This window comes from Ursus maritimus, unplaced genomic scaffold, assembly GCF_017311325.1.
Source record: "Ursus maritimus isolate PB19 unplaced genomic scaffold, ASM1731132v1 scaffold_14, whole genome shotgun sequence".
Classification (NCBI taxonomy): Eukaryota; Metazoa; Chordata; class Mammalia; order Carnivora; family Ursidae; genus Ursus; species Ursus maritimus.
In genome coordinates, this window is record NW_024423786.1 from 22,527,842 (window position 1) to 22,542,403 (window position 14,562).

The 14,562-nt window shown below is 42.8% G+C and overlaps 1 protein-coding gene across 5 annotated transcripts in view; it reads left to right on the forward strand.

Moving 5' to 3' along the window:
* Positions 1 to 6,389: 6,389 nt before the first annotated feature.
* Positions 6,390 to 14,562, forward strand: part of EOGT (EGF domain specific O-linked N-acetylglucosamine transferase) — a 34,489-nt gene continuing 26,316 nt past the window's right edge. Inside the window, exons 1-7 of one of the 5 annotated variants that reach the window (XM_040628582.1) lie at positions 6,401 to 6,520; positions 7,026 to 7,134; positions 7,288 to 7,516; positions 8,395 to 8,450; positions 10,420 to 10,643; positions 11,722 to 11,822; positions 12,440 to 12,548. In XM_040628582.1, coding sequence (XP_040484516.1) covers positions 10,434 to 10,643; positions 11,722 to 11,822; positions 12,440 to 12,548 — 420 coding nt within the window. In that variant the 5' untranslated portion in view covers positions 6,401 to 6,520; positions 7,026 to 7,134; positions 7,288 to 7,516; positions 8,395 to 8,450; positions 10,420 to 10,433. Of the gene's footprint in view, positions 6,521 to 7,025; positions 7,135 to 7,287; positions 7,517 to 8,394; positions 8,451 to 10,419; positions 10,644 to 11,721; positions 11,823 to 12,439; positions 12,549 to 14,562 lie in introns of those variants that run through there. The other 4 variants (XM_040628583.1, XM_040628580.1, XM_040628581.1 and 1 more) reach the window with 4 other exon arrangements.

The following is a 14,562-nucleotide window of genomic DNA, read 5'->3' on the forward strand; positions in this document are numbered from 1 at the left end:
ATAGTTTTTCTAAAAGAAGACATGGTTTTGGAAAACAATTCTGAGAATTTACTTATTGCAACTAAATTACTGTAAGGATGATTTGTGTGTTTTAAAAATCTTAAACACTATCAGGATACTCTTCTAAAAGTCATAACAGTTCTGTATTCAAGTAATAACAATAGATAAAATAAATTGTCCTCTATTCATAAGTTATTCTGAGTTCATATTGCTTTTAATATTGAACTCTGCAACTTTGATCCTTAAAAGTTCTTGTAAACTTTGCCTTTATACATAGCCATTTTACCTTTAGCAAATCAAGATCCTTTAATAAGATAGAATGGAAATTGTTTCTTTCTTCCTAATACTAAATGGTTCTTGAAACAAAAAACCCAAAATACTTTAGTAGTCCACAATTGTGGTACAGAGGATTTGCTGTTAGTGCTACCAGAAATTATTCTTCATTTTGCCCTGTTCCTAAGTAAGGTAAATGTAATTTTAGAATCTTCAAATAATACTAAGCAAGGGGTAATAAGAGCTATTCCTGTTTGCTTAATATTAAACTCTTGTTGCTTTTATAGGTAGTGGTGGACAGAGGTGTTTCTTTCAGTTTTACACAATGCCATATCCATTTGTCTCTTAAAATTACAACCTTAATTTTTAAAAAACATATTGTTCAAAAATCTGTGGTCATGTTGATTATAGGAAACACAGTGCTTGCTTTGTTGCTATGGAAAGAATTCACTTAAATAGGATCATAATCCCTTACCACTCTTCTGAAGTCTAAAAAGCTCTGAAAGCTGACAGGTGATGTTTTTATTAGTTTGCTGCTGAATCTGCTTTGGTGGTAAAACCTGGGGCTAGTTAGAGGCTTTATCTCACTCAGTGTGAATATTCATACATTTTGCTGCAGAAATATTGTGTGACCCAGGGCACATTGAAGGTGTTAAGTAGTAAACTATGCGCATACCCTATTGTATACAAAAAAATTCAGGAACACATATGGTCCCAAGGATTTTGGAAAAGGGATTGTATACCTGCACTGTTACCTTCAAATCAGCTTTTTAAAATGAAGAATGGTTTAGTTGCTTAAGGTCATAGGGTAAGTGGCAAAGATGAGATTGTAATTTGTGCAGTTTGGCTCCAGAGAACATGCTCTGAACCATTAACTATGCAGTGCTGCCTCTCTTACTCCTTTTCTGTGAAACCATAAATGTATAGATCAACCGTGGGATAAGGTCAACTTTTGTCAAAATTTATTCGCTTAAAACTTCAGAACCGTTGAATTACATTTTAAACATTTGGATATACCAGATAACCAATAATCTATATTCTGATAGTTCAGCATTTTGCTAACACTGTGAGCTCTCCAAATGTCAACATATGTGCAACAAGCTTAAAACACATCGTAGATTGTAATGCACTGTAAAAATGATTATATAACATTTCAAACTTGTACAAAAGAGAGAACAGATTATGAATCCCCATATACTCATTAACATAAACTCTAACAGTGTTCAACAGTCCATGGCCCATTTTGTTTCATTTCTAGTTCACTTGTGCTTCATCTCAATCTGCACTGTTTTGAAGAAAATTGCAGACATAAGACTTGATTATTAAATTTAAGTATGGAATGTTTTTGTAAAAAGTACCTCATCAACTATTTGGTTACTTGCATCATGATTCATATAGGAAAGATGGGATAAATATGCTTGAACCATTTTCTTCGTTTACCAGTTTTCACGTTGGGGGGGGGTTGTTGGTTTCTTTTTTTCTTTTCTTTTCTTTTTTTACCAGTTTTCACATTAAGAGTTGGTTCCCTTTTGCCATCAGAGATGAACAATGAGGTTTTGGCTTGTGCATTTGGTTGATTGGTTGGGTCTTTTTGAATATAAGATTGAAGTATATGTGTGCTTCAATCCATTACAGTTACCTTTATTGATGCTTTAAATTATCCTATCTTTGGCCAGAGAAAGCCTTCTCAGATTGGTTCCTGAGTCCTTTAGATACGGCCCTCATTATCTTTGATTGCTTCCTGCCTCCTCATGAAAGAATTTTCAGCTTCTGCTTGTACATTACCTGCCCCATATTTAAGATGATCCATTTTTCTATGGAACACATGTTCCTTTTAATGGGAAATGTTTGCAGATCATAGTCTGGGCACAACTGGTGCTTCTTGCTATAGGGATGGTTGTTTCTAGGCCTTTTCAATGGATAATGGAGGAGAGATCCATTTTTAGCACTAAAATGTTAATTTATATTATTACCTCCAAATGCATAACTATAGGTTTTTTATATAACTTCATCAGGCTTACATCTATACCACATGTCAGAAAATTCAGCTTCAACGATGCCATCTTATTTACTCCTATTTGATGTATCCCAACCAATATACCCACTAACAGTTTGGTTCCTGAAAACAGTTTGTGATTTTTTAAAATTCTTTTAGTCCTGAGTCCACCAGGATATGTTAATTATTATGTTTCAAAGTCACTTGGGATAGTTCCTTCATTGTGGTATATGCCACAACTGATAGCATTTAAATTTAGTTTCATTTTACTTTCAATTTTTAAGGATTACTTTTTAAAAATTTTGTCTTATAACGTGCAATATTTGCATGATTCTAAAGCCACTTCTATATAATGTACATCCAGAGAAGTTACCTTCTTTGTCCCTATACCCATAATTCCTTCCTTCTCCCTACAGGCAATCATTTTAAATGTTATTCTGTTTGTAAAATAACATATATATCCCCTTTCCTAGATGAATAATAGGATATTACACATCCTTTGCCCACTCAATAATAAACCCTGCAGTGTATAGAGATATTTCTCAGTTCTTTTTTTTACACCTGCGTAGTTCTACATTGTGTGGACATACCGCAGTTTATTCAGTCAACCTCCTAGTAATGGACATTTGAGTTTATTTTAATGTCAGTTTGAAGAAACTTTAAATTTTAAGATTGATATTTTGGGTGGAAATTCTATGTTGCAAATGGCTGCTGCAATATGTTAGAACTGGATCCGATGTTCTTAAAGTTCTGTCATGTTTCCTCTGAGCCTGAATGACCGCAACTTAATATTTAGCCATTTAACATAGGACCACGTGTATGTCACACCAATTTAACTGGTTTCTTGTCCTTGCAATGAGACTAACCTCTTTTAAGAAACTTTTCTCATGTATTAGGTCTAAAATACATAAATACAAATATAAATATAAATACATATCACCGCTCAGGGACAAAAATTTATTTTAAATGACTGCAACTAATTTTAAATCAACTAACAGGAAAACTACATTTCCTGTACATGACAAAAATAGGATGGTGACAAGTAAGCTGAGAAAGCACTTTTATTTTTTTTATTATTTTTTTTGTATAAAAAGCTGCCTTTATTGTCAAACATAGCAGAGCTAGTTTGATGGCATTTTTATTAAAGTATAATTGATACATAATATTATATAAGTTTCACGTGTACATCATAAATATTTGTTATTTGTATATATCGAAACATAATCACCACAATAATTTTAAAGAATTTCAAGTATGCATACAGTATTATTAACTGTACTCATGCTGTACATTACATCTTCATGACTTATGTATTTTAAAACTTTTTACCTTTTTTTTTTTTAATGATTTTTTATTATGTTAGTCACCATACAGTACATCCCCGGTTTCCGATGTAAGGCTCGATGATTCATTAGTTGCGTATAACACCCAGTGCACCATGCAATACGTGCCCTCCTTACTACCCATCACCGGTCTATCCCATTCCCCCACCCCGCTCCCCTCTGAGGCCCTCAGTTTGTTTCTCATAGTCCATAGTCTCTCATGTTTCATTCCCCCTTCTGATTACCAGCCCCCTTTCTTTATCCCTTTCTTCTCCTACCGATCTTCCTAGTTCTTATGTTCCATAGATGAGAGAAATCATGATAGTTGTCTTTCTCTGCTTGACTTATTTCACTTAGCATTATCTCCTCCAGTGCCGTCCATGTTGCAGCAAATGTTGAGAACTCGTTCTTTCTGATAGCTGAGTAATATTCCATAGCCAGCGAGAGAGGGAACACAAGCAGGGGGAGTGGGAGAGGAAGAAGCAGGCTCACAGCAGAAGAGCCCGATGTGGGGCTCGATCCCATAACGCCGGGATGACGCCCTGAGCTGAAGGCAGACGCTTAACCGCTGTGCCACCCATACAAAATAAATGCCCAGAAATCAGTTGCATTTCTATACACGAATAACGAGACCGAAGAAAGAGAAATTAGGGAATCCATCCCATTTACAATAGCACCAAAAACCATACGTTACCTTGGAATTAACTTAACCAGAGACGTAAAGGACCTATATTCTAGAAACTATAAATCACTCTTGAAAGACATTGAGGAAGACATAAAAAGATGGAAAGATATTCCATGCTCATGGATCGGAAGAATTAACATAGTTAAAATGTCCATGCTACCCAGAGCAATCTACACTTTCAATGCTATCCCGATCAAAATACCAAGGACATTTTTCAAAGAACTGGAACAAACAGTCCTTAAATTTGTATGGAAACAGAAAAGGCCCCGAATCTCCAAGGAACTGTTGAAAACGAAAAACAAAGCTGGGGGCATCACAATGCCGGATTTCGAGCTGTACTACAAAGCTGTGATCACAAAGACAGCATGGTACTGGCACAAAAACAGACACATAGACCAATGGAACAGAATAGAGAGCCCAGAAATGGACCCTCGGCTCTTTGGGCAACTAATATTTGATAAAGCAGGAAAAAACATCCGGTGGGAAAAAGACAGTCTCTTCAATAAATGGTGCTGGGAAAATTGGACAGCTACATGCAAAAGAATGAAACTTGACCACTATCTCACACCATACACAAAAAATAAACTCCAAATGGATGAAAGATCTCGATGTGAGACAGGAATCCATCAAAATTCTAGAGGAGAACATAGGCAGCAACCTCTACGACATCGGCCAAAGCAACCTTTTTCATGATACATCCCCAAAGGCAAGAGAAACAAAAGATAAAATGAATTTATGGGACTTCATCAAGATTAAAAGTTTCTGCACAGCCAAGGAAACAGTCAGAAAAACTAAGAGGCAGCCCACGGAATGGGAGAATATATTTGCAAATGACACTACAGATAAAGGACTGGTATCCAAGATCTACAAAGAACTTCTCAAACTCAACACACAAGAAACAAATAAATCAAAAAATGGGCAGAAGATATGAACAGACACTTTTCAATGAAGACATACAAATGGCTAACAGACACATGAAAAAATGTTCAAAATCATTAGCCATCAAGGAGAAAGCACTTTTAAAATTATTGCACTTATTGGTATGCGGTGGGCAAAATATGACATAATAGAGCAGTAGTTAGTTCCCTTAGATGCAGTCTTTTACATGAAGGGTAAATGAGTTAATACTGTAAAGTGCTTTAGAATTATGTCCGGGACATGTCAAATACCATATGTGTCTTTGCAGTGTTGTTATTTGAAAAAATAAATCCAGATAACATTCCTTATTTAGGAGATTACTAATGGAATTTGTAACTCTTCTCTTAACAGCATCTTTAAAAAATATTTAAAAGGCATTTAAGCCTTCGGAAGGAAACAAACTGTTATTTCTTTATGATCATATGAATAGTGGTGACTTTATGTTTGTGAGCATAAGTTTATTTTGATGGTATCAACCTTCCTTTAATCAGTTCAAGTTGAATCCGTAATGATCAACCCTACTATGCTCTATTGTAGATAGCGTATACTAGAACCAAGGGTGTCAAGATTGAAGACAGTGTGGGAGACGGGCGTTCAAATAACTATGATAAAATAATCAATATAATTATAAAGGAATTCAAGTAATTATAAAATAATACAACGATAAAACTTAAACTACGCAGAGCAGCATTTGAGCTTGTCGAGTTTTCGGGTAAGTACGGAGAGGACAAGTTAATGCTGTATAATGTGCGAGGAGTCAGAGCAGCCCCACCACCAGCAAGTGCTGCCGACTACGTTCGCACCACACACTGTAAAGTTAGGGCGGCAACTTCTGCTCTGATCAAGAAAACGGTAACCTTCCGTGTCAGTGCGACGCAATCAGAATGGAGATGAGAAGCAGAGGCAGGTGTCCTAGTGTCCTCTAAGCGCCTTAGCTCCTTCCCCCCCAGGGGGCCAGTCCAGCCGGGTGACCCCGCTTCCGTCGCCGACTCTGCTCAGGAGGCCGGCTCAGACGCTCCGTCACTGCCCTCGGCTGGGAAGCGCGACCTAGAGCGGACGGAGCCCCCGCCCCTCCCTGCCGCCCCGCGTCCGGCCGCGCGCGCCGAGCCCAGGCGCCTGCCTCTGCCCCGGGCCGCCCTTCTGCGGGGCTCGGGCCCGCCTCCCGGCGCAGGCCGCCTCGGAGTGCCGGCGGCTCCCTGGCGCCCCCTGGCCCGGCTCCCGCGCCCGAGGTTTCCGGTGAGCCGCAGCAGCCGGTTATGACGACTCCGAGCTCTGGAGCGGCGGCTGTCTCCTCCTCCTCCGCAGCTCTGGCTCCCCCGGCTCCAGGTGGGACTCGCTCGGCGATCCGCGGAGCCCTCCCCCGCCGCCCTCCCGCGGCGGCCCGGCTGCGCGCGCCTCTCCCGCTGGGGCTCCCGGCGTGCCTTCCCCGCGAGCTGCCGCCTCTCTGCGGACTGCGTCCGCGCCTTCCACCGCCCGCGAGCCGGGGAGGCGGGCGCTCGGCCCCTTCACGGTGCCCGCCGCGGCGCGCGGGGCTCCCGGGAGCCCGCCGACCACGGGGAAGGATGCCCTTCTCCCCCTCCGGCGCCGCGTGGGTCGGCGTGCCAGACCTGGGCGAAGCCGGTCCCCCGGGTCCCTCCCAGGCGCCGGGGACTGGGTGGAGGTGGGGAGGGGGTGCAGTGCAGGGTGGCGGGCGACGTGCGGGGACCTCGCGACCCCGCGGCAGCCCCGCTGGCGCCTGGGGTGAAGAACCCGAGCGCGGCGGGGTGTCTGCGGAAGCGCCGTCGCCGCAGCCCCCCCGCCCCGCTTCACCGATTGACGCCCTGGCACACAGCTGGTGGACCTCCCATCGGCATCTCAGGCCGCCGAGCCCTTTCTGACCCCTGCCTCTACCGACCTTGAGACCCGTGGCCCCAGTGCGGGCGAGCCGTTTAGGAGTCCTTGTGAGTCGCTGATGCGTTCAACTTTTCTTTACACTTCCCAAGCTCTGTCACCGGCCACTGCCCCATCTCACCCACTGTGGTCCCTGTCAGCCTCGGGCTCTCATCTCTCATCATCTTTCAGGCTCTTCCTTTTTTTCCTCCTCCACCTTTTAGGCCTGAGGAAATCCGGCGAAGGAATACAGAAGAGGAAGGAACCGCCTGCTTTGTACTGAAGGAAAAGAAAGGAGCGCAGCGCTCAAGCTTCCATCTGCTGGAGAAAGTGCGTTCACCCATCCCTGGGGGGGCCTTGCAAGAGGACTGCGCACCAGCACGGCTTTCTGCCAGGCCCCGGGGCTGTGCTTTCATGCTCCAGCAGCAACCCCCTTCTAGCTTATGCAAGTAGGTACGTGCCCTTTGCCAAAGCCTGATTTCTTTTTTTTTAAAGATTTTATTTATTTATTTGACAGAGACAGCCAGCGAGAGAGGGAACACAAGCAGGGGGAGTGGGAGAGGAAGAAGCAGGCTCCCAGCGGAGGAGCCCGATGTGGGACTCGATCCCACAACGCCGGGATCACGCCCTGAGCCGAAGGCAGATGCCCAACCAGGCAGACGCCCAACCGCTGTGCCACCCAGGCGCCCCAAAGCCTGATTTCTGATCCGAGACCTCAGATTTTTCCCATGACTTAAATGTTACTCCTTCTCCATGGATCAGTGGGTTTAGTTGTAGCGAGAACTCAGTGAAGGACAGTGGACTTGAAGAACTGAAGGTCGGGACTTAGTCGTAACAATGACTTTGTTACTGGAAAGAATGAGTCAAAAAAAAAAAAAAAAGGCCATCCTGCCTGTTGAATGGTCAGGCTGGAGTAGTAAATAGGAAGGCTCAAGTACCAGTACCATTCAGTGAGTAGGCTTGGTAGGGTGAGAACCAGGAACATGGTTTCTTCTAGAAGGTTTTATCCGCAGTGTCCCTCTGGCCTGTACCAGCTGATGCCTATATAAAGTGGACCATAACCTTCTGTGTACCATTAGAATCTAGTTTAAGTGACAGTGTTGAGAGTGGTACCTGTAACTTTGCTTTTCACAGTCTGGTGTTTACGGAAAAGCACACTATGAGTCAGGCCTTTTGCTTACCGAATGTCTCGCCAGGTGCCAGGCCTTGTGCTTAGAGGTTCTCTCATTACATTTTTTCCTCTCTTAATATTTCTTTTAATCCAAAATATCACCTGAATGATAAAGTGTACTTCGGCATCTTTTTAAGGTAATATGTTTCATTTCTGACAGACTTCCGATACCTGAAGCATCACAACAGCTTCTGCGTGGTTCTGATAATTAAAGAGGTAAATATTTCCATTAAAAGTACACTGTTACTATTAATAGGTATTTTTAAATTTTGTAAAATCACTGTCAACTCACCATTGGATGAAAGTCCTCACTGGAAGTATGAATTCAGATCACCTTTCCAACAGTTGATAATATACTCTTCAGAGCCATGGAAGAGAGAAGCCGCTATATTTACCACTCCAGAGGGGGAAAGGATTTCTTTTCAGTGTCCACAATCTTTGTTATGAAGCCCAGGCCTTGGGACTTCAGGCTGGATTGAACATAGCAGTTTGTTTCTAAAGGCCCCATCTTCGTTATGTGTAGTCAGTGAGGGCTGATTCTGAAAGTTGGTTTTTCCAACATGCCCCAGTGACTGCAGATCTCGCTGGGGAGTAGCTCATTTATAATATGGTCCTATCATTCTGTGGGAAGAGCATCTTTTTTTTTTTTTTTTTTTCAAAGAACAAAATATTCTAAAGTGAACCAAGAATGGCACAATTATTGTCTGGGTTACATAGGAGAATTCTAGTCCACGAGGTTTAATACTTTCAGGGTGAGTTAGACATGCAGTAAGGCCCATGATGGTTATTACCTCTTTTCACATTGCTAATGCAGGATGGGGATGGATTAATGGCACAGTCTCTGAGTTTTCTGAGTTGTAGTTACTATTATCATAGACTCTTATAACACCTCCTGGAAGGTGAGCTTCACAAGGGTAGGGAGTTTTAGACAGCACGTTCACTGCTGCATCCTCAGTACTTAGAATAGTCCCTCGCACATAGTAGGAACCTGTATATGATTGTGATTATCAGTTTGTTTTTTGTTTTTTAGTAGGCTCATGGACCCCAATGCAGGGCTTGAACTCAAGACCCTGAGATCAAGACTCAGACACTTAACCAACTGAGACCCCAGGCACCCCGTCATTATTAATTTTTATTCAGCAGATACATATTTGCTCAGAACTTTGCACTTTCTTTTCTTCTCTCTCCTTCCCTGGCATGATTTCCCTGACCCTCATCATTCAGGTCTCAGCTCAAAAACTATTTAGTAGGGACGCCTGGGTGGCTCAGTCGTTAAGCGTCTGCCTTCGGCTCAGGGCGTGATCCCAGAGTCCCAGGATAGAGCCCCGCATCAGGCTCCCTGCTTAGCGGGAAGCCTGCTTCTCCCTCTCCCACTCCCCCTGCTTGTGTTCCCTCTCTTGCTGCCTCTCTCTCTCTGTCAAATAAATAAATAAAATCTTAAAAAAAAAAAATGAAGTATTTAGCAACCTCTTCCTTCCCCCACCCTCCCATGTGGCTTTAAACATTTACTCAATAAACACTTGTACAGGATTTAATGTGCCAGGTACATTAAATTTTTACCAATATTTAAGTCACAGCAGCACTATGACAAAGGTTTATGATTATTTCCATTTTACGGATATAAGGTTAAATAGCTCAAGATCGTACAGTCGGGAAACTGTAGCTAGATTCAAACCCAGGTGGTCTCACTTCCGAGTTCACGTTCTAAACCACCATGTTATATTGCCTCTCCTATTACCTACTTTATTTCCGGCATCAGTAATAGGCAACTGGGGTCACATCAAGGCCTTTGCCCCATTTTTATAAATAAAGTTTTATTAGAACACAACCACCCCCGTTCCTTAGGATAGGCTGTGGCTGTTTTCATGGCAAAGGTAATGTCGAGTAGTTGCCGCTGAGATTGTATGGCCTCCAAAAACAAAAATATTCACTATCTGACTCTTGACCGAGAACGTTTGAAAAAGGTTGTAAGCTCCATCAGAACAAGGGCCTGGTTGCGTTCACCCCCTGTGTGCCTAGCTCCTCACACAGTGCCTGGAGCAGAGCGGGCGCACAGTGACTGTTGGTTGAACAAAGGAGCGTTATTCGGTGATGTGGCAAGGGTCCGTGTCGTTATACTGAGCCCTTGATCCCTTTGATTTTTAAAGGTATGTCTTCACAAAAACCTTTTCAATATGATCTCTAGGTGTGGAGGTTGCTATGTTAAAGCTGCTTGTCCTTGGAGTATTGCTTCATGGTGTTTCCCTGAGTGGCCACGATGAGGCTCCTCCCAAGGCCGAGGGCATTCCAGGCGAACCTCTGTTTGACTATGCCAGTATCCGCTTGCCGGAGGAGCACATTCCCTTCTTTTTGCACAATAATAGGCATATTGCCACGGTCTGTAAGAAAGATGCACGTTGTCCTTATAAGGTAGGTATTCGTTTTTCTTCTTTCTTTTTAAAAGGATGTTGCTTCTGCTTTATCACCTGAACTTGAAGGTAGCATTCTGTAAGGTAGCTGTAAGACTTTGCATTTGTCTGGTGCTTCTAAGTGCCTAAACTTTGCTTAAAATTATATCGCATTCACAAGAGTGAGATTTAAAATCGGAATCGCCACTAAAATTTAAAATCACAATCACTCATGAAATAAGTAGTCAGCCAATACTATTTGGATACTCTGTAAACACAGGGAATTAGATTTTATCCAGACAAGAATGGCTAGTTAAAAGTAACTAGAGGATTTCACACCTCTTTTTTTCTTCTTCAGCTGCCCTTGAGAGGGTCTCTTAGCATTTAATTTCGGTAATAACACCTCCGCCCAATTATGACGGTGACTATGGCCTTCCCTCTGTTTTAGAGTTGTTGGAAAGGCCTCAAATTGGAGCCCATTAAGACGTCTCACGAGGTCTCAGAGATCAAAGCTGGGCCTTGTGAGAAACTTCCTTTCCCATGGTGCTGGCTCAGGAAGCATATGGAAAAGCAGGCCTGGGAATCAGACCAGTGTTGCCCCTGGGCCTTGCAGAAGAGCAGCCTTGGCCAGCAGCCGCTGCCGTGTCCAGTCTCGTGGCGTTTCTGCTGCTCTGGATTGATGAGTAAAGTTGCTAATCCATTTAATTTCCCTGTGATTCTTTGGATCATAGAAATTTCATTTTATGTGACTCTTTAGGGACTGATACTAGAATCGCTTTGCTCACTGAGAAAGTTTCATTAAGCTCCTTCAGGAAAATCCAATCCAAGTGTTCTTTGGTGGCGTATAGGGAAAACCTGTGCTTTTGCCTGGGGCCCAGATGTCGTGGTGAGGGAGTGACGATTAAGGATCACCACGGTTGAGCCCTTGGAGACTGTTCTTAGGATTTATTGTAATTCTTTTCATTACATGAATATACATTATAAGATGTGAGAGTGAAAGTCCTATGGAGGTTTGTTTTCTTCATGCAGAAGTCTGAAGAGTCATCTGTAAATGTCAGAGGAAGGGAGACTGGTCTAAACATACACGTTTTATGTTCTAGAAACACCTGGAGAATCTAAAATACTGCTGGGGTTATGAGAAATCCTGCAAACCAGAGTTCAGGTTTGGCTACCCTGTCTGCACCTACGTCGACGTGGGATGGTAAGCTTCTAGACGGACTCCTCCTCCCTTTGAAATCATCTTTCTTTGCACTTTATGCTGGTGCTCCACCTCCCAGCTTAGTTAATTTGCTTACGCAGTCATGAATTCAAGTTGACTTGCCTCCCCACCCTCCTGCCACCCCATCCAGGAGTATCTGTTACTTCCTCTGCCATAGGGAGAGAAAACAGTATGGATCACCAGAAACGATTTCCCCCCAACAAACACTAAAAAGATAACTTGATGGTTTCCTCTTGATTCCGGAGGGGAGTGTGAAGTATAATTAGTATTTCCAGTACATGCGAGGTTAGTGGAGTAAAGAAACTACAGTAGTTAGTAGCTCATTCTCTCTCATTTTCTTCAGTTCCAGATGACCCTAACCTCATACATTCCCGTTGTGTATTTTTAGTAGAAGAAAGTAAGTCTGTGAATAATGTATCTTGGTATCTTGTAGTAGCAAGGGAGTTGTAAGAAGATTATGACGGTCAAAAGACTTAATGACAGACTTCCGGCAATTTAACCTTTAGAAAGGAAATTCAAGGCTCAGAAAAGGTAAATAGAGAAAAATCATGGAATCTTTTTTTTTTTTTTCCCCATGGAATCTTTTTGATTGTGAATAGGACAGATACCCTTGAATCCGCCCAAGACATATTCTGGAAACAAGCTGACTTTGGATATGCGGGCGAGCGGCTGGAGGAAATGCATGTGCTCTGCCAGCCTAAGGAAACGGTGGGTGTTTCTTTTCAAATGCTCCTAGAGTTTAGATTGTCATGTAAAAACAAGATAGATGGCTCCAGGAAAGAGATCCTGACTCACGTGTTTGTCGGCTTTGACTTTTATTTAACTTTCTAAAACAAGTTTTTCTGTTTTGTTTGGAAGCTGTGTTGTCATTTTCACAGATATATCAGATGGTCCTATTTTGAGGCAGTTAAAAATATTACTAGGATTAGAATCCCCCCCCCCCCACACACATTACTCTAAAGAAGATAAATTGACAAACTGCATCTTTCCAAATTCCCTTGCAAAGAGTTCCGGACAGATGATACCCAGCCTCCTCCGCAGACCCCTCTGTGTTTGTTTAGGACCTTACAGTTTGCAAACAGCTTTTCTCTCTGTCAGATAGCTTGATTTTCACAAGCCTTACAGCAGATAGACAGTGGAGGTATTACTGATGCCACTAGACCACAGAGGAAAACAAGGTCCTCAGAAGGGTGAAGTGACTTCTGCAGGACCACACAGCTGCTGGGTAGACTCGTCCATCTAGAAACACGATACAGATCTTTTTCTGTGTGCTTTCCACCATAGTGTATTGCGCTCAGTGTGTAAGCCGAGCGCGTCGCAGAGAGCCCGTTTTGGGTGGTCAGGAAAAGAGCAAGCTCCACACTGTAGGGATCAAAACCGGATCCTTAGAGCACCCAACCCTTCCATGTTTCCGTTTCTTTTCCTTTCAAGCTATACCAATGTCGTAGCTTGTGTCTGGGAAGAAATGAGCTTATAAAAATGCTTATTCTGCTTATAAAAATGCTCCGTGCAGGACCGGGCCCTCGGCAAAGGGCTCAGTGTTAATTTTTAAAGGTCCATGGGGTTGTAAGCACTTGCTGTTAAGGTCTCCTCTCTGTCAGTGTTCTTGAGCTCTGGCCAAGCCTCTGACCTCTCGGGGTCTCTAGTATCTCCAGACAATCTAGAAAATTAAAAACAATTTTTTAAAATTTATTTTCATTAAGAAACTGAATATATGCTCTATACTTTTTTTTAAAGTATTTTTATTTTATTTATTTTTTGAGTGAGAGAGGACACGAACAGGGTGGGGAAGGGCAGAGAGAGAAGCTGGCTCCCCGCTGAGCAGGGAGCCTGATGCCAGACTGGGTCCCAGGACCCTGGGATCATGACCTGAGCAGAATGCAGACGCTTAACTGACAGTCACCCAGGCGCCCATGCTATAGTGCTTCTGGAGAGATCATGTAATAGAAATTGAAACAATTGTAGGGAGAGGGATGAGCCCCAAAGGAGGGAGGTGTGGCTTTAGTCCACACTACGGCTGGGTACCCTTAACATACGCTGTTTTTTGTGTGTTGTGTAGTCTGGCTGGAGTCCACCTGTTGATGTGGAAGGGGCAAGGGGAGAGCCACAACCCCACCCCGCACACCTCGTCCAAGGCAGTAGGTAGACTCTTCCCGGGCCAAGATGTACTTTGATAGGTTTTGTGCAGTCAGACCATGATCCCTTACCAGCTACCAATTCCAAAACCCCATGTAGTTAAGGTGAAGGCCTTATTGGGCATTATGGGAAAACAATAAAATGGCATTTAAACCTATAAATAAAATCCAAGTGGATAAAAGTTTTTGAAACCGTCTCTATTTTGGAACAAACCAGACTGGAAAAAAGAGAAGCAGGCTCTGGTAGTTGACTCTTAAGCTCTTGTACTTCAGTGATTTAAAAACCATCGCTCTCTTATTGCTGTTGAGACAGGGACTCCCAGAAGCTTTCTGGTTTGTAGAAAGCATGTCTTATTAAAATTGACAAAGTGCCTTTCCGGCCTTCGTTTTAACCTCTCTTAACGTGTGCATTCTTCTTTGTTTCATTTGGCTTGGCTTTGAAAAATGCTTTTTCACATAGCGACGAGGTTAGTGATGGCTCTGAGTGCCTTTTTTTTAAAGAGCATTGAACAGAACCACACATAAAGCCTTAAAGTTTGAGATGATATAAATAGAACCTTTGGGAGTTCTTCGTAATAACCTAAAAG